Source organism: Cydia splendana, chromosome Z (assembly GCF_910591565.1).
Source record: "Cydia splendana chromosome Z, ilCydSple1.2, whole genome shotgun sequence".
Taxonomy (NCBI): Eukaryota; Metazoa; Arthropoda; class Insecta; order Lepidoptera; family Tortricidae; genus Cydia; species Cydia splendana.
In genome coordinates this window covers 36,767,014-36,791,190 of record NC_085987.1, presented here as the reverse complement: position 1 = coordinate 36,791,190, position 24,177 = coordinate 36,767,014, and the positions used below count along the sequence as shown (strand labels likewise).

At 37.9% G+C, this 24,177-nt stretch overlaps 1 protein-coding gene, 1 long non-coding RNA gene and 1 other non-coding gene across 3 annotated transcripts in view; all 3 read left to right on the top strand.

The window, feature by feature from the left end:
- The window catches only part of LOC134803959 (probable citrate synthase 2, mitochondrial), a 30,684-nt gene extending 10,661 nt beyond the window's left edge, over positions 1-20,023 (top strand). The window contains exons 2-9 of the mRNA XM_063776798.1: positions 6,662-6,823; positions 8,609-8,838; positions 11,416-11,572; positions 12,147-12,346; positions 15,500-15,632; positions 16,480-16,625; positions 17,423-17,585; positions 18,605-20,023. Of these exons, the coding sequence (XP_063632868.1) occupies positions 6,662-6,823; positions 8,609-8,838; positions 11,416-11,572; positions 12,147-12,346; positions 15,500-15,632; positions 16,480-16,625; positions 17,423-17,585; positions 18,605-18,766 (1,353 nt within the window). The 3' untranslated portion in view covers positions 18,767-20,023. The remainder of the gene's footprint in view (positions 1-6,661; positions 6,824-8,608; positions 8,839-11,415; positions 11,573-12,146; positions 12,347-15,499; positions 15,633-16,479; positions 16,626-17,422; positions 17,586-18,604) is intronic.
- Positions 10,529-10,615, top strand: Trnay-gua (transfer RNA tyrosine (anticodon GUA)). Its single transcript is given in 2 exon segments — positions 10,529-10,565; positions 10,580-10,615. It is a non-coding gene; the product is annotated as a tRNA-Tyr (tRNA).
- A 115-nt stretch (positions 20,024-20,138) lies between the features above and the next one.
- Positions 20,139-20,731, top strand: LOC134803994 (uncharacterized). The gene is made up of 2 exons (XR_010146063.1): positions 20,139-20,279; positions 20,365-20,731. It is a non-coding gene; the product is annotated as an uncharacterized LOC134803994 (long non-coding RNA).
- The last annotated feature ends 3,446 nt before the right edge of the window (positions 20,732-24,177 follow it).

The following is a 24,177-nucleotide window of genomic DNA, read 5'->3' as shown; positions in this document are numbered from 1 at the left end:
CTGAACATAAAAAAATAGGGTTGCCTAAAGAAATCCGGTCAAGGCTATTTTTAATAAATTTTTTAAGAAAAAAATTTTTTTCTTCAGATTTCACCGATTTGTCTGACAAACGAAATAAGTTCCAATGGAAAGTATAGAACTTGTACAACATAAATCAACTAGGTTGCCTATCTTTTTCCGGTCACTATTATGTGGTTGCCATGTTTAAACAGGTGCGTTTTTATCGATAATTGCACTCATCTGTCTGACGCTTGAATTATACATCAAAATGTTGGTAATTTTATTGCGAATACAGTGGCATAGGGTTGCCTTCGAAAATCCGGTCACAAATAAGGGTTGCCAGGCTTTTAAGTAAAATAAGAAGGGAAGACTTTTACCGATAACTCATAAACGGCTTAACCTATCAAGTTTGTTTTAATTTTGTTTTAATGAGTTTTTTAAGTACTATTTTTATGATTTTTTTCATATTTTTTGGATCAATGGTTCAAAAGTTAGAGAGAATACCCGTATTTTGTTCTTTCTAAATTATTCTTTCCAAAACGGTTAACTTTATCAAAAAATATTGTTTGCAGACCCCTATTTATTTTTAAAGACCTATCCAACGATACCCCACACTGTAGGGTTAAAACGGTAAAAAAAAATCACGTACATTTTGATTCTTTCAAAGCGATTATTTCCGAATACATTCTAGTGATGGGTAGGACATCAATTTAAAATGAGTTTGTATGAGTACCTCATTTTCTAAAATGAGGTGTTACAATGTCTTACTTCAAATGAGGTGAGGTACTAGCATATATTCAGCGTCGACTATTCCATTAACTCCAACGGCGACAAAAATATTTAATGTATATACATATTTATGTATTCATCACTTCCTTTATAAATAAATAAGTAGTAATATTTAATTGGAGTGCAATTCTGGAGGTTAAGAATAGAACTTTTAGGAGAAAGATAATTTTAGAATCAAACTAAGAACATAAAGTACCTAACTTAATTTGCTGCTTTTATGAAACTTGTTCTAATGTAGCTCTTTTTTATTGTTAGATTGTTTAGACCTCCTCCTTGCTACTTGATATAATTTTAAGTATAATAATCACTAGCGACCCGCCCCGGCTTCGCACGGGTTAGCAAATTATACACCTAAGCCTTCCTCAAGAATCACTCTTTTGATAGGTGAAAACCACATGAAAATCCGTCCAGTAGTTTTTAAGTCTATCGCGAACATACAAACAAACCCACAAACAGACAGACGCGGCGGGGGACTTTGTTTTATAATATGTAGTGATATATTTCATAAGTACCTATTAACCATAAAACTACCACATTTTTAACAAACTAAGGAGAACAAATTCAATATTTTCACTAGTCATTATTATATAGAAGTGACTAACTTACCACCTCAGATAATTTAACAGTAATATCATCAATATGATAATAAACAAAGCACCATTCGCGCCTGCCGCACCGGCTACATTTACACTTCATTTTTTCATGCAAAAGGCACCAAGGAAGATCCGCGGGTATATTTACTGGCAAAAACTATGTCCATATTTTGTTATGATTATAAGAATTATCACTAGGTATTAGGTATTAGAGAACTAAAATTAACTAGGTAGTGAACGAAGTACGAACAAAATAAATATAAATATGTCATAATCATAACTTGACAGTTCGACGTTTACAAAGAATGTTAATAAAAAGTATTGCAAATTCAAATCGGTATAATTTACATCTACATTTTTATTTTACCTATGAAAATTATACTTATTTTTTATTTAATAAACTTGAAACTTATTGAAATTATCATAAATTGTGTACGCTACCGTATTATATTTCAATAATATTTAAGTTACTTAAGGGATTTCTGTTTCTAAGCAAGCTTCGTAAATGCCCGCCTGGTATACAGAGGGCGTACCGCGAACCAAGTTCGTCATGTTGCCTTCCTGTCACACTTACGTACGAATTTACAAGTGCGACAGAGAAGCAACACGTCGAAATTCGTTTTGAGACTGATTTCTCGCGCCATTTTGACACGTAAGTTAGGATCAAAAAGGCGTAAGATGTATGAAAGCTTGCAGCGCTTACGCTTGTTGTCTTTCGTGTTTAATTTTTAACGTATTTTCGGTGGTGACGCGAGGCGATATTGAAGTACGGCGCGTGTCTGTCTCACTCCCTCTTTGGGTATTTCTAATTCATTGTTTCATTTTGAAAGGATTGAGGTGTTCATGTCACAGAGAGGCGGTGAGCGGTACAAACTCAATGCTTTTCTCGGTGGACCTTTTGTCGTTGCAATAAGGTTTGTAGTTCGGCAGTTGACAGTGTGGACCATTACGTCCATTACTCGTTTCTTCATTTGAGTTTTGAGTGTCGGCGAGCGGGCGAGCACCTCGAGCGCCTCGCGCGATCCAGGGACTCTCTTGCGAGGTTATGAGGAGCGTATGAGTTTTGAAGGTCGCGAGTGAAATTGAAAGGATAAGAGTTTTTTTAAATTTGAAGTGTGTGAATGATTTGTGTGGCAAGAGGTGTTTGTGATGCGCGCGAGTAAATGAGTAAAATGAATAGAGGAGTGATGTAAGACATTTTTGCGGTATGAAGTACTGCGTCAAATTAACAAAATGAGTGGTACAAATGAGGTGCCTCACGAGTGAGCGACTCAACACTAATACATTCACTTAATCAAAAAATGTTTTTCTAAGACCCCTATTTATTTTAAAATATCTATCTAACTACTACCTAACATTTTTTGATAAAATGAATATTTTTGGAAATAATAGCTTTAAGAGACACAAAACGTGTGTGAATATTTTTACATCGTTTCAACCCTATAATGTGGTGTGTCGTTGGATAGGTCTTTGAAAATAAATGGGGGTTTTCTATAAACATTTTTTGATAAAGTGAAAAGTTTCGGAATTAAACGCTTCGAAAGAAACTAAATGTGTGGCGTTTTTTTTTTCGTTTCAACCCTAAGGTGTGGGATGTCGTTGCATAGGTCTTTTAAAATGAATAAGTGTGTTCTAGAAACATGTTTTGATAAAGTGAACATTTTCGAAAAAAATCGCTTGTTACGAAACAAAATGTATGCGAGTTTTTTTTTTCACTTCAACCCTACGATGTGGGATATCGTTAGATAGGTCTTTTAAAATAAATAGGGGTCTTAGAATAACATTTTTTGATTAAGTGAATGTTTTCGGAAATAATCGCTTTGAAATAATCAAAATGTACGTGATTTTTTTTTACCGTTTTAACCCTACAGTGTGGGGTATCGTTGGATAGGTCTTTAAAAATAAATATGGGTCTGCAAACAATATTTTTGATAAAGTTAACCGTTTTGGAAATAAAAATTTAGAAAGAATAAAATACGGGTATTCCTTCTAACTTTTGAACCATTGATCCAAAAAATATGAAAAAAATCACAAAAATAGTGCTTAAAAAACTCATTCAAACAAAATTAAAACAAACTTGATAGGTTAAGCCGTTTATGAGTTATCGGTAAAAGTCTTCCCTTCTTATTTTACTTAAAAGCCTGGCAACCCTTATTTGTGACCGGATTTTCGCAGGCAACCCTATGCCACTGTATTCGCAATAAAATTACCAACATTTTGATGTATAATTCAAGCGTCAGACAGATGAGTGCAATTATCGATAAAAACGCACCTGTTTAAACATGGCAACCACATAATAGTGACCGGAAAAAGATAGGCAACCTAGTTGATTTATGTTGTACAAGTTCTATACTTTCCATTGTAACTTACTTCGTTTGTCAGACAAATCGGTGAAATTTGAATAAAAAAATTGTTTTTCAAAAATTTACTAAAAATGGCCTTGACCGGATTTCTTTAGGCAACCCTATTTTTTTATGTTCAGGAACATATTTTCTTTCATATTTTCATAGTTTCATCCGTCAGACAGATTGGTGAAGGTCGACCGTAGAAACGGGATCGTGGGATCTTAGACCATAATTGACGCGTTAAAGGGAAAATCAATTAAGTACTTAGTTATTTACCTAGAGAAGAAACGCTCAACAGACGCATGTGTGATCTTCTGATCTTTGATTGCGTATCATTGTGGGCAATCTCGGTTTCAAATGTATTTAACTACTAGGCCCGAGAAGAAATGTCTTCTGGATTAAGTACGAGTAGGTAGGCAACTGGCAGCAGTCGTCGGTACTTTTGGCGAGGTCATGTCATGACGTCACTAACAACATCGGATAAAGTGCGAATTACATTTGATTAAAGTCAATGAATTCCACTTTGTATAAGGGTTATACGAGAAAAAAATGGTAGGTACTGGTCTTCGTCGCGGCTCTCCCTCGGTAGCGCCCGATTTGATTGATCGTTGATTGTTCATACCTACTTGATCTCAGTTCTGTGGAGAGGATCCATTAAGAAAGTTTAAGCTCAAAAAATAATCAAATCAGTTTATAAATCATTCATTTTGTGGTTCTTACGACGTAAAATATACAGTTGGATAGAAACGAAAGGTGTACTACCGAGTTGTATCAAAACGCTAGCGATATAATATTTTTCGCGGCCTCCGTGTCCACGTGTGATATTAGTTACATAAGACGATCGAATTAGAATAGCGCCGTTGGTCGGGTGCATCGATCGACTAGCCGTCGGCTGAATTAAATATTGTGGCTACTGCTATCTAAGGATACTTCGACGTGGGTATTGACTAATATGTGCACCTGATTAAAATGGTACACTGAGAGAAAAGGATAACAAAAACACACTTAGAATTACAAAAATAAACTTAATCCGGGGACAAGGAGAGTCAACTAATAGGAACAAATTGACTTTTACAATTTCTATTACTTCTTGCACTTTCTATTATCTGTTTGTTGAAATTAGATTTAGGATTACTGAGCTGTTTGTAGAAATAAATAAACTTTACAGAAATAGTGAAACGTCTATAATTATTACTAAACTTCATTTTTTCCCCCAGTACAGAACTGTTTTTTAATTCCTGGTTTAGTTTACTAATGATTTTTCTCTTAGTGTACCTAATAGGTAATCTAAGTTTTTAAGACCCTTTTTTTTTGACGGAGTGGGAATGCGTTTATGCACAGTGTGTGGGACTCGCCGCTCCTTTCCCCTCTCCTGGCAAGAGAGGGGGAGAATTTGGCCCTACCCACTAAACCCACTCCGGCGTTTCACGCTCTCTAGACCCTACCCTCTAGAGTTACATCGCAACCTATAGGTACGTTAAATAGTTCACGGCTCTTACGCAAATGGGTTTGCCTGTTGTTTATTTCTACTGTTTATTATAATTGTATGTAAATTGCTGTGTTAATGTGAGTTTAAATACATGGTTTACTAGTACTGTTTCGTTCGTATTTTCCTCTGAAAAATATCAGATTTCAAGGAATTCCACATTGATGATGAGCGCTTGTAGGGACTTTACCTGTGCAGCAAAAGGTGCAGCATGATTAATACATATAAATGCTCCGTTAACAAAGTTTTGTAAGGAGAATTAATAAATAAATAAATTGAGATGTTTTTGTACATAGCGTTGTTACTTCCTCTAAATGACCAAGGCTAAAACATGAATAAAAAACCGAGTACCTCCAGTTTGTTTATTACCTCTATACATTAGGTATTACCAAGTACATATTACAAGTACAAATACACCACCATCACCTCCACAACACATCACGAATATTCAAAGGGAAACATTTTCACATGTCATATTATTTCGATAATTAATTAAATAATAAAAACTAACAATTCTATTAACATACCAAATACCAACGCACCTCTAAGCTCTTAAATTGTTTTGAGAAAGGATAACAAATTATGTACAATACGAATGCCCCGTAACCAGTAAGTGATCTATTAGTAGGGTTCAATTCGATTAGCGGGTCGCGCGGCCCTTGCCTGGCGCCACCGATTGAGCCGCTGGCCCACAATTGCTCTGATCGAGTTACGCTAACGAATCAGTCGAGTTACTTCATTGATTCAATCGCGACGCTCCGGCAGGTGATCACCTTGAATGGTTCAATATCACGGTTTGATTTAATTACTGTCGGTCCAAAGGTTACGGCTCGAGTATTGTTTGAGGTATCAATCGGCGTGTGGATTGTGGTGTTATGTCACCGCATTTGGTTTTCATTTTTGCCTGACTGAGTTATATAGTAGCTGTAATTTTCTACACTCATCTATCTTTTTGTACCACGATTGATCCACCGATCATCATAGTCTATGAAAGCGTCCTTTTTAAAGGTTTATAAGGATTATAAAAGAATAAATATACCTAATATACTGTTACTAAAACTTATAACAAGGGTGAATTAAGTGTTTCTCGTCACTCATTGCCATGGTAACGGTCGCCTGGGTCACTTTTAAAACCCTGGTTTTTTGGTACATATTTAAAATACCCAAATAAATTAGCAGTATCTTTCCATTATGGGTCATCCTCATCTACTTCTTTAGTAGAATGTATAATATATAACATTTCTTCTAACAAACTATGCTACTATTGTCGCATGGCTGCCGGGATAGAATAACAAGAAATTTAAGAGTTAATCCACCCAAAAACGTCACTGGATAAATTTACACTCAGCTTGATCTCAAGAAGTCTTGATAACTTTATTTAAAAGAGTGTGTCAGTACGCTGTACAAAACGCCGTATAATAATAAAATAATTGTTTATTGTCGTACAGAAAGCATGCCCGACGGCATCGATTCTGCTTCGGGGCCTGAGCGCCGAGAGCACCAACCTGAAGAGCGTACTCCAGGAGAAGATCCCCAAGGAACAGGAGAAGATCCGCGAGTTCCGCAAGAAGCATGGCAGCACTAAAGTCGGCGAGGTCACCGTCGATATGGTAAGTCTCGCTAGAACTCTTAAACTACGAGTAATAAGGCAGAGTAAAATAAGCTTTTCACTAGATCCTGAGACATAGTAGGGAAGATAAACTGCAGAAGAAGTTCGGTAATAATTTGAGTTGATTTTGACTCAAAACATGTTTCTAAGTTGCATTTCAAATGCTTCAAATCTTGCCCTAAGTTGTACGTACTTATTCTAAATCGAGAATAGAGTAAAATTTTTGTGTGTATTATTAATTTTCGTCTAAAGATATAAAGAAGTACAAATAAATTTTCGTCTAAAGATATTAAGAAGTATAAATACATGTATTCTGTGTCAAATGTTACGATTAAGGTCTTACAGCGTCTTTTACGTGTATTTGGCTGATACCTACATACATACATACCTTGGTATAGCTGATCTCGTGGTAGCCGTATTGCAGTATCAAATCAAGTATTTGTCAAATCATAAGGAATGTGGTTTAACACCAATTAGCCGCGACGAGGCTGAAACATCATTACGATGATGTTGATGTTGCAGGCATTTTGTAAGAATCCGCCGTTTACGAACGGCGTCGGCATTTTACAAACGTTTCGCCGTTTGCAAATTGCCGAAGGCAAATTGTTAGTGCGCTCAATAGCGTCAACGTCAAACGTTGTGGGTTTCGCTGGTGTGACCATGATTTACAAAAAAAACTTAAAGGTATTCAATAATTTATTCCAAAAAGTAATTTAACTGTAGCTTACATTTCAAACTTCTGCACATCAAAAATATTGAAAAACTGGGGTGTCCATCAAATCAGGAGTTCTTGGATGGTCCCATCACTTCCATCGCACGGTTTCTTTTCAAAAAATATTTCCTTCACAACTTAACTAGACGGAGCCCCGCTTCGCGGGGCTCTTACTTCTGGGCGGTTTGCCCTTCTAGTAAAATAGTGAAAGATATGTTTATTGAAAAGAAACAGTGCGGTTGGACCATCCAAGAACTACAGATTTGATGGACACCCCCGTTTTATATAGTTTTGATGTGCAGCGCCACGCGTGGTAAAATAAAGAACTAATTCGACTAAAATGCCGCGGCAAATTACAAACGGCGCCGTTAATGCCATGCATAAGCCGCCATAAGGTATTATACATAATGCCGACATTTTACAAATTGCCTTCGGCAATTTGCAAACGGCGAAACGTTTGTGGCGTGCCGACGCCGTTTGTAAACGGCGGATTCTTACATTTTGCCGACGACATTGACATACGCCGATCTTCAGAGAAAGCACTTGTACTCGTGTTATACCTACACCTACACGGGTGAATAATACTTAATTTAAATTCACATATTGTCTTCCATATGCTTCGTCGCATACGTAAAGAAACTGCGAAAGATTTAAGGCTCATTTAGACGGTGCGAGAACTCGCATGCGAGTTTCATTACATTGCTGTTTTTGATTGGTCGGCTGAATTGGATGTCACCAATAGTCCTCAATGTAACTAAAATCGCATACGAGTTCACGCGCCATCTAAATCAGCTCTTATGCGTCGAACCACCTTCTTTTACGATTTATTTCTCTTGTGAATAAAATATTAAATAAAGGAATATTATACATAGATTAGAACTTTACATTGTGTTATATGCAGCCATCGCAATTATGTACAGAACGTTTTATTAAAGCGGTTTGCAGAGTGACAGTAATGTTACTGTGCACAGTTTCAATCAACAACGTTTCAACGAGAATTAAGTACCTACGTAAGATGTTTGCTGATAGCAGTGTGCAAATTTGCATGGTATTTAATGCTATTTTTCTTATTAGATGTACGGAGGCATGCGTGGCATCAAGGGTCTAGTGTGGGAGACCTCAGTCCTGGACGCCGACGAGGGCATCCGTTTCCGCGGCATGTCCATCCCTGAGTGCCAAAAGGCCCTGCCCAAGGCCAAAGGCGGCGCCGAGCCCTTGCCCGAGGGTCTGTTCTGGTTGCTCGTCACCGGCGATGTTCCCACCGACGCGCAAGTCAAGGCCATCTCCAAGGAGTGGGCCCAGAGGTATTACATCATAAATACATAGTCGTATACGAAGAGTCGGGTGACTGCTATAGTTATTGGCCACTACATGTAATTGGTCACTCTTAACAATAAAGCTTCAATTGGCTTGTTTATTTCTGCTTTGTTAGGAGTGGCCAATAACTATAGCAGTCACCCTACATAAGTAAATACTGTTCTCTTAATTTAACTTACTGTGTCTAATACAGATTTAAACTCTCTTCTCGATATACCTATGAGTTTTCCACCATGTGTATAAAAAAGAGACATGATTAAAAGACATCTATTAGGGTATCGTCTTGATTTGGATTATGAATACTTTTATTGTCTTTTATTCAGTACAACGACGACGACTATTCTTAGTTTGATCATGAACAGATCAATATTTTTGTATTGGGCGCGATATACGCTTTGCGTAGAGGACCAAAGTCCGTTGAATACTTTGACTCCAGCGCAGTGAGTATAAAAAACACTGTCAAATTAAGCGATAATAATGCGTGCTCTGTCTCCATGGTCCGGACGTGTTCTCTGGGAACGAATGTCCCGTGCGTGCAAAATACTATCGCTACGCGAACGAGTTGGTGTCAGAGGTGTGCTATCGCGTGACGCTCACTTGATAACCTTACTATGACTTTACTTGGCGAACAGGAAATTCTGGAAGGAAATACTTAGCTGCTACATTGTTAATATATGAACTCTTCAAGTACCGGTATTTAGGATTTACCCCGTACATTATTAACATCAAATTTATGCATTGAAACGAATAATATATAACTATGGATGTTTTTGGTTCACCGGATAACCTCTAGTGGATACTAAAACAAGGTGGATAACTATAGTAAATATATATGTATTTAAAATTTAGTTTTACCTACCATCGCGCGTTCCAAAGTATCCGTACAATCCCATACGTTATAGTATAATGAATTACCTGACTGCATTTATTCGCCGTATTTCAACGCAGTACGCCTTCAAATTAGATGCAGACAAACTTTGAATGCAAATCGGTGCATCCTTGTTTTCAGAATTATATTCAAGTTGAACAATTACTGAGACACAATTTACAATTGTGAAAACGGCTTTAAGTTTTGTGGTTTTAGAAGGACGAAATATCAATCATACTCTCATTTATATTAATAAAGCTTATCTTGTTTTTTCCACGATGATAAACGTCCATTACAATAATATTAATAATTTCATCGCATATTAACACATTCACTGCCCCCGACGCACATGTGCGTCCACCGTCATACAAGTTTGTTCCTAGGCCACGCCCCCTGGCAGTGAATGCGTTAAAGTATTTCTTTCGTCGCCATCTTTCTTAACCTTTTCGACGCCGTGTCAAACACAAAAGCTGTCACTCAGACGCCACGTCACCGAAGTGTCAAAACCGAAATTGAACTTTATGCATATGCACGTAGGTCTATGTTGCTCTGTGGTCTGTGACCGATTAATCGGTCTTTGGCGTTGAACCTGGCGGCTTAGCACGGTCGCGTTTTTATCCCTTGTCACCATGCCTGTCACGTTCTAACAAGTATGTAAGTGCGAAAGGGACGCGCATAGTGATAGTCGATAAAAATGGAACCGTGCTGAGCCCGCTGCGGTGCGGATATATCGGTCATTGGCGTCCAAAAGGTTAATTAAGAATAACAAATGATAACAACTAAAGCCTAAATTCGCGCGGACACTTATACCTTCGATAGCTCAGTTGGTAGAGCGGTGGACTGTAGAGGTATCAACTGTCATCCATAGGTCACTGGTTCAAATCCGGTTCGAAGGAGTCTTTTTGCTTTCTTATGTGACTTCATAAGTATAAAGTGAGGTTTAATTTTTGTTTTATTTTATACAGTTGAGGAAAAACAGATATTATAAGGTTTTTATTTATTGTTAATTCACTTCCCTTATAAGGTGTAATTTGTTTCATTTTAATTCAGGTGGGCTAAAATAGTAAAACCCGCAAAACGTTTATGTCCGCCATTTCCTCTTACAAAGAAAAGTTTTTTGGATTATGTAATAGTTATGTGTAAGAACTTAGTCTTTGGATAAAGACTGAAATCCCGTGCAAAAATTCTAGATTTTCTAACAAACTATTTACTACTAATCGACATCAACGTTAAAATCAGTAACGAATGTCTTTTTTGAATGTCTATATTTATACGGCAGAAGAAACCTTGTTTTACCCGACTGCCGAAGAAGGGTAATGTTTTTCTTTTAACCTTTAACCTTTTGGACGTCAACGCAAATCGTGACAACGACGCCAAAGACGGCATTTGACGTCGATCGTTTTTTGATGAAAATCTACTGAAAAACACCCCACTTTTAGGTTGGCATTATTTATTCACAAAACTAAATTTTACCCCCGTGGCGTCAGTGGCACGGCAAATGGATGCGCCGTTTGGCGTTCAAAAGGTTAATCGGATTACCTACAATGTATACATTTGCATTAGATTACTCTCAGTTGTGGCAGTGACAATGTATATTAAAATAGCTTACGATGATCACAATCGAGTAGTATTTAAATTTTACAGAAAGATGGTTTAACACTGTGATTCGTCAGTAAATTTTCCTTGTCGTTGGCAGGGCCGAGCTGCCCGCGCACGTGGTGACGATGCTGAACAACATGCCCGCTAAGCTGCACCCTATGTCGCAGTTCTCCGCGGCCGTCACCGCGCTCAACAGCGAGTCCACCTTTGCCAAAGCTTACTCCGAGGGTGTACACAAGTCCAAGTACTGGGAGGTAAGGAATTACCCCCTTATTCATGAAACTTTACGGGCCTGATTTAGTTAAATTATGTTTTTTCCCTTTCTTACAAATACATAAGTCAAATAGACAGATAAAGACAAACGATTCATAGCTAACTGGCCAGTAACGCGTTTATGAATAACACCATTTGTTGGCTGGTTGGCTGGCAACTTTTCGTTGTATTATTAACAAGCCTTTATGGATCCCCTGACTGTTTTAACTTTAACTGTAACTTCTAGGTTTCAAATCAGACCTTCATTTTCCAATATTCTATTGAGCTGAAACTTCACATACATATGTAAGTTGGGTGATAAAGCAATATGATTGTACCATCGAGCTGATCTGACGATGGACACAGGAGGAGGCCATAGGGACTTTGTGATAAAACAACCCAACCTAATTGTGTTTGGGTTTATTAGAATGTCTCGATGAGCATTAGTTGCCTGTTGAAAGAAAAGTACAGTCAGCGATAAACACTTGAATTAAAAATGAAATTTTTGTCAAAAACTTAATACATTTATGTTAGGTTAATACATAATATTATACAGCCTATAATTTCTTCACCCAGTACGTGTACGAGGACTCTATGAACCTGATCGCCAAGCTGCCCGTGATCGCCGCCACCATCTACCGAAACACTTTCCGCGACGGCAAGGGCATCGGCGCCATCGACGACAACAAGGATTGGTCCGCCAACTACTGCACGATGCTCGGCTTTGACGACCCGCAGTTCACCGAGCTCATGCGCCTCTACCTCACCATCCACAGGTTGGTTACCTTAAATCGTGCTGCTATTGACGACAAACAGGAATTGTCCGCCAAATCCCACATAATATATCGTTGGCTAAAGTCGCATACTTACAGGAGTTCCGAGGTTTGCAATTTTAGGTATTCTTGAAAAAAGTAGCAAATCTCTATTGTCCTTTAATTGAGTTACGAGGTTTGCATGTTTAGCCGACGATATATCATTACACAGGCATGTCACAGTATCATACATGTTAGAATAATATGAATTATCTCAAATGACTTTTTCGGGCACTTTTTATGCAGTGGTTACACTGCTGACTGCTCCGCGAATAGCCCCGGCATAAGTAACGGGAACAAACCCGTTTAAAAAGCAAACTTACCATTCTATTTATATGGTTCAAATTCATGGATCGGCCCATTCGGAGATGACACGTTTTGTTATCCAAAGAAAATACCACCCTGATTGTTCTCTGAATGAGCTGTCACACAAATTTGAACCTTAATACTATCACGATAGTTGCTTTTTTAAACGACATGGTTGCTATGGCACGTGCTGAAGACCACTCTTAAAATAAACAAGGGCATTTGTTTAACAGATTAGGGCCCGAGCTCGAAAAAATCATTTGAGAAAATGTATGCTATAGTAGGCTTCGTATGTTTCTCCCCTGCAATAGGGGATATTACTGCAATGTTCTGCCGCCAGAGTGCAGCACTACAGACTCAGTAAATTCATAGACTAACTTATACATACTGTGCCTTAAACTGTTTTTTGACAAGTTTTCACAGGCAATAAAATATGACATTGATGCATCAAGGCGGTTTGTTAACAAGGGCCTACCGGTAAACGCGAAAATCGAAATTTAGTTATCTGCCTCTTTATCGCTCGAATATGCAAGAGTGATAGAGAGATTAGATAACGAAATTTCGATTTTCTTGTTTCGCGGTAGGCCATGTGTCAATGTGGTTTGTTTACTGTATGTGCCACAAAGGTGCCACCTACGCAGAGCTTTGCCTAATATTCCCTATTATGGCACTAATTCCATAAAATTATACTAAACATAGATGTAACTAAGTCGTTTCGCATCAGATACAGGACTTACGACGCTTAACAATTAAAACAATGTTTCTCTTAGCTGCCAGGTTTCATTATTGTCACTTACGTCCACGCGAGACAAAACGACTATAAACCATAAAAATGTATTGCTTGTTTATGTTACACTGTTGTGACTTGTAAGAAATAAATAGACGGTGATTCACTCACAGTAGGTAAAGCATGGTGTGATAATTCTATGATTGTTATTGTTATTTGACCAAACATTTACTACGAAATAACTTCTCTTGATAAGGGTGGTATTCCACCTGCCAATTTCTTTGTCTATAGTTCGTTTTTTTAGCATTAGAAAGAACTTGAAAGAAGGTAAGCGATTTTGACATGTCTTTTAATTGAAAAACGGTTTAAAAAAATCAATAACTATTACTAATGAAAGCAGAAGAATATAAATGATCGTATTACATTCATAATTGTTACATATTTGCCATATCTTATGTTTAAAATGTGTTTTTCATTTAAAAGACACATCAAGATTGTTTACCTTATTTCTAATGCTAAAAAAAACGAACTTTAATGTCATTGCGTCTCACTCTCTCATTACTTAAACAAAATGTAAGACGCAATACACATTGGACAAATATATTGGACAGACGGAATACCACCCTAAGTGCCCATTCAACTGCTATACCACAAACCTTACTAAGAATTAAGTTAATATAAGATACTGTAGTAAATAATATAATAATATACATTATGGCATGCCTTATTTTGCTTAGCCATTGTTACTAATAATTATAACAGTAATAAAAAACAATTATAGACATTTGTCAGAAATGGCGTTAACATTGTAAACCTTTCATACAAACGATGTCCTTAAAATGACAATGTCAATAATTGGCATGCATTTTGTCGTAGCGTGCCTGACGGCTGCGTGTCTACTTGGCCATGCGAAATTATAAGGCTCCCCGTCACAAGTGCCCTGTCCTTCAACGTTACTGACATTTAACTTCATCACCGCTGTTTGTTGTGTGCCGTACGAGTATTATAAATTATAACTGAGTGTTATCTTATCTACTTATTATCTTCTGTACAGTACCTAGCCTCTGTGTAACAGATGCAATGCGAAATATTATAAATTCAATCATTTGACTTGGTTGTCCTCCTTTTCATATCTTTTTAAACTAGTAGCTCTTTAAGCTGTAGACTTCGCGAGTATATAACTTAAAACAGAACAAATGTATGGCACCGCCATTTTGAAAAATTTCCAATAACTGAATCAACCAAAAATATTTAACCATCGAACCTGCTCACACAGTTTTACGAGTTTCTGTTAAGAATTGCGACCTCTAGAGGAGAACATACGGACATACGAAAGCTTTTTGCCCTAGCTGAAACGGAGGCCTTCGCTAACGCTCGGTCAATGAATTAATTTTACATAACGACGACGTTTGATTTGACGTAATAAAATTCACAGAAAGTCAATGCCACGATAAATAATTTATAATTTTATTAATGATTTATGATTATCCCATTTAGTTATATGTATTTAAATAATTTGTAGTATAATTTTATTGTTATTAAATAACTAGTTACCTATAACTTTGTCTTTTAAAAGAAATTGAAAAGACTTAGTTGCAATAAATTAAGGAAAAATGCTGTTTTATAATAATGTCGCCTGGGAAAAACTCAATGACGACCATAAAATTAACATGTCATTATGACAAGACTAAATATTGTACGGATTTTTATTAATTAGAAAATATAAACGGGCTCAATTAGAAAATGTAATTACATCTATTTAATTTTAAGTCTAGAATATTATTGTTAGAGTTAACCACCTTATTGAGCTTTGGCGACCGTTTTTCACTGTACCTAGTGTACCTACACATTTTATAATCCCCTGCGAATGTTCCGTAACTAAAGAAAGTTTTAGCCTAGCTACCGCAGGGCTAGTTGGACCGGCTGTAGTTAATATTACACATTTGTGGTATTTACATACCTACATGTGGTGCAACCTGCTCTACCCCTACACAAACTCGTATAGGTCAATGGACCCCATTCAATTGTACCCTAATCAAATTTTGAAAATAAAGTATGTTGTGTAATGAGCTGTTATTCCGCAGTGACCACGAGGGCGGTAACGTTTCCGCGCACACCACCCACCTGGTCGGCTCGGCGCTGAGCGACCCCTACCTCTCCTTCGCCGCCGGCCTCAACGGCCTCGCCGGACCCCTGCACGGTCTCGCCAACCAAGAGGTAACTATTTTAAAATGTTTCAGAACGAACCTTTTCACAAAAACCGTCGAACCACCCCACCCAAGCACATTTAGATACAATCTTAAACGTACCGACCTAATCAAAAACTATAAAGAAATAACTGGGTTTAGGTAAACATATCTTATTTATCTTGATACCTATTTCATACATTATTATAAACCGCGTAGCGACGTTAATTTTATAACATAATAGCATTCATAACCTAAAAATTACAAAATTTAATCACTTTACTGAAGTAACGCATATTAACATTTAGTTTTAATTTGAATGCCTCGTAGAAGAATGTAACCTTTGAGTCTTACACGTAGATAAACATACATTTGTCTCATATTTGATTAGATAATGTATGAGTACAAAACGGATCTGATGGATCGACTGATATGGCAACTTGGCGAAAATAATAGGCAAAACAGCCTCGTTACACACATATTTTACTAAATGTAGGTACATGAAAATAACAGAAATATTTGGATAAATGTTGTATTGTATGAGATGTGAAACTGAAAGAAACTTGTGTCAATATATTACTCGGAACCTTAGAACATGCATGATTAGGTACAAATCGATTCACTAAATCAGTTTATATACGTAGTACAGTCGCAATAAATAAACCGGATTCTGACCGGTCAAGTCCTTGACCTGCAAGATAGGATGACGTAAAGTAAATATTACATGGTAACTATTATGCAGTTCACGACTGTGGACACAACTTTTATACTAAACTGATTTAATACTATAAAATACCAAAATTTATCCTTAAGTGTAACATTATCTACAGCATTCGGGAAAATTTCGCCGTTTCTTATACATAAACTGTATTGTTCAGGTACTTGTTTGGCTGGAGAAGCTTCGCAAACAAGTCGGCGACAACTGGACGGAGGAGGGACTCAAAGAGTTCATTTGGAAGACGCTCAAGTCTGGCCAGGTCGTGCCTGGCTACGGACACGCCGTACTTAGGAAGACTGACCCCAGGTAATCATAAATATAATTAAGGGTTTCTCAATCTTTTTAGGGTTCCGTACCCAAAGGGTAAAACGGGACCCTATTACTAAGACTCCGCTGTCCGTCCGTCCGTCTGTCACCAGGCTGTATCTCGTGATCTGTGATAGCTAGACAGTTGAAATTTTCACAGATGATGTAATTTTGTTGCCGCTATAACAACAAATACTAAAATCAGAATAAAATAATAGTTTAAGTGGGGCTCCCATACAACGAACGTGATTTTTGGCCGAAGTTAAGCAACGTCGGGCGGGGTCAGTACTTGGATGGGTGACCGTTTTTATAGATAATGGTACGGAACTATTCGTGTGCGAGTCCGACTCGCACTTGCCTTTTTTTTTATCAAGCCTTATTTGTGAAAAAATCGTGCAGTAGAATTTGTCTTTTTTTTAATTTTGGCAATGAAAGCGAGTGTTCACTAATTAGTGCCTATAAAACAATGAGTTTATTGTCACAGCGCGTCTTAACAGTTCAACTCCCACGGGTCTAAGTAGGTATATTTGCCGTCCTTTAAAAATATCTTAATATTTAAAATTGAATTTTGATTAGCTTTGCTGAGCCGATATGTCAATATCGGTGGGAAGCGAGGGGTTAAAGCAGTTCCGATTGATATACTTAAGGTTAAAGAGCATAATTATTTATCTAGATGTCCTTTAAATGTACTTAAACATTGACAGTTAAGCTTAATATTGGCTGTTCTAGCTGTGAACTGATGTTTCTTTAAACGTAATAAAGATTAGCCAAGTAACAAAGATAATGATTGTTTCCAGGTACACTTGCCAACGCGAGTTCGCCCTGAAGCACCTGCCCAACGACCCCCTGTTCAAACTGGTCGCCGGCGTGTACAAGGTGGTGCCCCCAATCCTCACCGAGCTCGGCAAGGTCAAGAACCCGTGGCCCAATGTGGACTCCCACTCTGGCGTCCTTCTACAGGTACGTTTACCGCTTAGCATGACTTGCGTAATCGTGCGCGACTGCATACTTGTAGTATTATATTGAATTTCTACACGTTTTAATCAAAAGCCAATGAATAAGAAAAAAGACAAAAAAAAACTATTAAAAAAGATATAAAAAAATTTTTTTTGCCTATATACGTCCTGCCCACACTGCTGGGCACAGGCCTCCTCTCAAGCACGAGAGGGTTTAGACTATATAGTCTATACCTTACCATAGCGGTATAATTTTAGTATACAATGTATATGTTTTGTTTGTGTAAGTATATGTATTGATTGCAATGGGGGAACCTAATTTATCGCAGCCGGAACAAGCAGTGGAGTACTATTTAAATTGTTATATTAAATAAAACGTGTCATGGTTTTAAAATTCTACATACATATTAATATTTCCTTATCTTGAGTGGATTCATCCAGTCCATTGTCAAGGACAGTAGCTCGCATTTATATTATATTTTTATTAAATAATTGAACAACAGAATCATTCTCTGCGCGTAAAGTGCTATTGTTTTTGTATGTGATTTACAAAATATGAAATGAAACGAATTAATAGATCCGTCGTTCATTAAAGCGATCGTGTGATGACATTCTACCGTGGCCCTGATTAGCGTTGTTATCAAGTCAGCCCGCCCGCGGGAGCAGACATTTGATTGAGTCAACCTAATTGACACGGCCAACCTAATTGGCTTCTACGCCTCTGATTCAAACGTTTGGAACACTTCTGTCGTTATCTTCAATGCTGATGGCATGATATGCGCGAAGGCCGAAATCGTTGTTTAAAAAATCGAGGATTATATTCAAGCTTGCTTCTGTGAAATGAAGTGTACATGAAGCCACCAACCCTATAAGGCAAACAAAATTGATTCAGAAATGTAGGATAATCACGATGAGAACGTATGCCTTAAATCTAAATCCGATTAAGGAACGATTCGATTATTAGCAAAATGTCGTATAATGGTTGAGTGTTATCTAACGACAGTGTATGTTTTTGTTTTTCAGTATTACGGTCTGAAGGAGATGAGCTACTACACGGTGATGTTCGGCGTGTCGCGCGCGCTCGGCGTGCTCGCGCAGATGGTGTGGTCGCGCGCACTCGGCCTGCCCATCGAGCGGCCCAAGTCTCTCAGCACCGACATGCTGATCAAGCAGCTCGGCAAGTAACCGCCACCACACCAACAATTCACAACGACCGCTCGGTCCTATGAATTGAACAAACAGTTCGATTCACACCCAACCCGATAGTCAATACCGACGCGCTCGGCGTCACAGATCAGAAACCAATCACCTAGAATTGTATTAATTTATTATTTCATCTAGTAGTAAGAGTAAGTGATGCATTTGTTTGATTGCTGTTTGAATTTATAATTATTATAATTGTTGTTTAACGTAAGCAAATATTGCTACCCGTGTACTTATTTCTGTGATGATATTATTGTTTAACTTTATATATATTGTATTGTAAATTATTAATATTATTTATAATTATTAATATTATTTGCTATGCTAAAATTATGTTTGTTATATACCAATTATGACAAGTATCTGATTGACTAGTGGTGTGATTCGACTGCCAACTTCACGTAGCTGTGTAACGAACGAAACTACCTAGTGTTGTAGAAGTCAATAATTAAATCATAGAGCGGTATGCTGTGCATACCTCGCTATAGAGAATTATGTATATTATAGTGTTAACGTATACACATCAACATCATCTACTATTTATTGAAACCAAAACGAGAAAACAATTTTGTAGTTGACTCAGTATTCTTTTCTGCATTGTAACCGCAATAGCTGTTGAACTCTTATGTGTATGTAACAAGTACCTACATAGAACATAAAAAGTTTTCAAGTCTGTAGCTTCCTCAGTAGCGTAGTCGCTTAGAGTGGGATTTTAACGGGGAACATGTTTAAATGGATAATTACGTCATACTTCGCTATACTTTCCTTTATTACATTGAAAAATCTGTCACTTTAAACTTTCTATCTTCAAAGTAAGTTTAGGTAGCTATTGTAATCTAATTTTGAGTTACCAAAGTATGTACCAGGTTGTTAAACGTACACTATGTTTATGATTTAATGTTATTGCGCATTCGCGGTCAGAATACGTTCAGTGCTGATACCGAACGTACTATGGCCCCGCGAACGCGAAACTAAATTATATCATAATAATGTATTATTTTTCAACCAACCTGTCACCGTGGTTTTGGAGTTATCTTTGTATAATTAGAATATTATAGATCTTCATTTACATAGTGAATTCATTACTATTTATTGAAGCCATCTCATTGAGTGTTGGCGGCCTCCATGTTGTGGGAGGTGGGAACGTTCATTTGTCAGCATGTGATTGTGCTGTAGTTGTATCCAAGATGTGATCCAATAATTTGACAATACTAAAAATAAATTGGTACGGTGTAGAAATTGCTTGTATTATTTATTAGACCCATATACTAGCTCGTATATCATATTAAGTACGTCTGCCCCCTTAGAAGTGGCAAAGTCTAACAGTGAATTCATTTACCCTTTTGCAGCCACAGGTGATAAATATTGTCCATGGAATGTATGTACATGTACAGGTTACCTTTTTGGTAAGGGTATGCCTGTTACCTACAGACGAAGTAAATCCTTATTATGCAGAACCCGTACAAAAAGCCTTTGGAAGGGATAGCTAGCTGCGGTCGGTCTTTTAGTAGTAAAAATAATAATATTAATAGCATCCCATGATCCCACTAAACGACTAACTTTAATTTTTTTTTAATCAGACGCAGAGGATGGAGAATTTTTACAACCAGCAAAGAGCGCAATCTAGCGCCAATTACGAAGATGTATTATTGAGCATGCTGCTGCTTATTAAATGGAAGAAAAAATAGTTTTTATAACCTCAAAATGTTCCGAGGGGGGCGTAAAGCCAGCAAATTACAAGGAACGAAAGATACGGTGCGACGCGCGAAAGTTGCGACGGAATATTTGGCGACCGCGCGGATTTTAACTTGCCACGGGGCACCCTGTACTTTTTGCTACCAAACATTATGCCAGTGCAACTTTATATAACTTTGGCAGATTATTGTTATGAATTCGGATTATAATTATATGTTTTGCTTTGGCGAAAAATAAAAAAATAAAGTAGTTTTGGTTGAATTTTATTTAAAAATGTACACTTACTGGGTCATTGAATATTGCACATATTTTTTATACATACATACCTAATTATGTATTACACTTGCTCGTGGCCGAGTCCGGAGGGGCACGATTACGATCCCTTTTATGACTCTCAATAAACAGTTTGCTTCGAATTTCCAAAGTCAGCAATTGCTTCTTATGAATATATTCATGACCAGACCTCTGATTCTTCGGAGAGACAGGTGGAGAGTTCCTATATCGATAAATTCAATGATCGATACTTTTCCCTAATACTAGTGATCACAGCCATATTAGTTTGTAACTGTATACTTATTATTTGTACTGTGGCGTAGCATGAACAGATCTAGCCGTGGGCGAAAACGCATCTGCGAGGCCCTTTTCTTTCTTTTAATAAAAGGGAATTGAACACTACCAATTACATTATTACGAACAAAACTTAGAGCGATAACTTGTATATGGGAAAAGTATCTTGAATGGAGTTAATCGATATAGGAACTCCATACCTGTCAAAAAACCGCGACCGTAATTTATAAATGGCGGGGCTTCAACGACTGGTTACCAGGTCTTATTGCTTAAAAATATAAATAAATAAGGCAACACGATGAAAACGGCTTTAAAAACTACACCAATTGATTATTAAACCTTCTAATAGGTATTATAACTAATCTTGCAATTATAAATTGTCATAGCACCTATAAATTGCATATTATTAAAATTTGTACTATGACTGTCCATAATTATGACTATGACTTTAAAAATTAAGACACCTAAAATGTATTTCGTTATACATATTATGATATTTGTTGTTATGATTATGACTAACAGTAATGATTACAACAAACGTTATGGGTCAATAACTTGGAACTTATATGAGAATCAATGAAGACCCGGCACTATTTTTATCGACATGAACGTATTAAACGTACATAGAATTACTGACATCACAGAGCTACATTTCCTTATTTTAGCGTCATACCAGAGAGAATATTATCTTTGGTCATACGAACGTACACGATCAGTTTATCAATTAGGTATATTTTACAGCTTCTACAGAAAACTTACACAAGGTGCACAACTGACCTGGCCTGTTATCACTGCCATCATATCAATATTATTTATTTATTTATGTAACGTATATAAGTTTTTGGGGTACAACAATAAGACTAAAACAACACATTTTCTTAGCAACAGACACTCGTAATAGCGTAATTGTTAACCTTTTAAACGCCAGATGGCGAAGGAATATGCCGTCCCTGAGTCGTGGGTGTTTTCTATGTATTTATTTTATATATAATTTATAGATAGGTATTTATATATTATAGATACCGTTGTCTTACTCTCAACACAAGCCTTATTGAGCTTACTGTGGGACTTAGTCAATTTGTGTAATAACGTCCTATAATATTTATTTATTTATTTATGTACAAAAATACAAAACTTCCATTTTATTTAGATACCTACGTATCATCATCATCCTGGCATCAATCCCGGCTGTGCCCCCGCGCGGGGCGCGAGGACCCGGGGTCCGCCTTCCGACTCCTTCGTGTCCACTTTGCCCGATCTTCGGCGTCCCTGGTGGTGAGTCCGTTGGCACGCCTCCTTAACGACATCAAGCCATCGCTTCTTGCGCCGGCCTCTTCTTCCCGTACCGGGAGGAGGCGGCATGGCCAGGCATTTGTTACCCACGTAACTTGCCGGTCTGCGCGAGACGTGGCCATACCAACGAAGGCGGCACTCTTGCAGTTTGTCTGCGATGTCACGGACGCCAAGACTACCCCGAATGTGGGCCTTTCGGACGCGATCATTGCGTGAAACTCCGCACATCCACCATAGCATCTTCATTTCCGTGACAAGCAGTTCCTGCTTGTGCCGCTCTAGTAAAGGCCAAGTCTCGCTGCCGTACAGAAGGGCAGGTCTAATGATGGTCTTATAGACCTGTCCCTTCAATTTAATCGGCATTTTGGGGTCACAAACAACCCCAGTCATCTCCCGCCATTTGACCCAAGCAGCGGAAATTCGGGCTTTGACGTCGCTGTCGATGTCCCCGGTAGTGCTAAGTACAGATCCTAGGTACTTAACCTGATCCGTGCGCTTGACCATGTCCACGCCTATGCGGACGGGTAGAGGATCTGTACTATTGCAGGCCATGTACTCTGTCTTCGCCACATTTAGTTTAAGACCGCCGTTCTCCAGCGACCCCCTCCATCTGTTCACACGCTGGACAAGTCGGCCCTTATCAGTCTGTCAGCGCGATATCATCAGCATACATGAATAGTAGGGTGTTGCTTATTTCGTCGAAATTGAAATTTTCTATGTCTCACCCCCTTAAATTGTTCTCTTTCACTAAAAAACAAATGTGGATTTATTTCAGTATTTTTAATTTCGTTTTAGGCGTCGCTACCGAATTTAGAAAATTTGGATCCTTCATACATGATGATTTTTTTTTAATTTTTCGTTTTTTTTTTAGTGAGACAGTGAGTCAAAGTATATGGAAGCTATTTATATGTAATTCAATACTAGGTATAGTCAATATATATTTTTAAATATTTTTTTATTCCTGTATTAGGAGTGCGCACTGCTAAATCAATATTTGGAACGCCTAAAACACGCATTAATAAGCTTTAAAAAAATAGTGGTATTATTTTATGTTAAACTGCACATTAATACACCCTGACCCCGGGTTCTCTTTTTTTTATCTCATAAAAAAAACGAGAACTTAAATTAATCTTGTATGGAGGGTCCAAATTTTCAAAATTCGGTAGCAACCCCTAAAACGTAATTAAAATTCTGAAAAAAATCCACATTTGTTTTTTACTGAAAGAGAACAATTTAAGGGGGTGAGACATAGAAAATTTCAATTTCGACGAAATAAGCAACACCCTAATGAATAGCCACGGTGGCTGCTCATGGTAGTATCGGATGCTGGCTGACAGGGCGTCTAATATCACGCTAAACAGAAACGGGCTGAGCACAGAGCCCTGATGTACTCCAACGGTGACAGAGAAGGGGTTTGGTGTCACCAACAGCGGTCCTGGCTATTGAATCGGAATCGCGGTACATGTCCCGGATAGTGACAATATAGGCCTCAGGTACAGCCTTGGACCGCAGCGCCCACCAGATACTCTCACGAGGGACACAGTCAAAGGCCTTTTCCATGTCCAGAAACAGGAAATGTAGAGGCGTGGTCTTTGCTCTGTATCCCTCCATGAGGGTCCTCAGAGCAAATACAGGGTCCATCGTTCCGCACCCTGGCCGAAACCCATATTGACACTGCGAGACTGTACACTCCTGTCGGAGCCAAGCATCGATTATGCGCTCAAAGAGCTTCATGGTGTGAGACCTAACCTTTATACCGCGATACTTTCTACACTCCCGCACCGAGCCCTTACCTTTGAATACTGGAGTAATGATACTCAGCCTCCACTGGTTGGGTA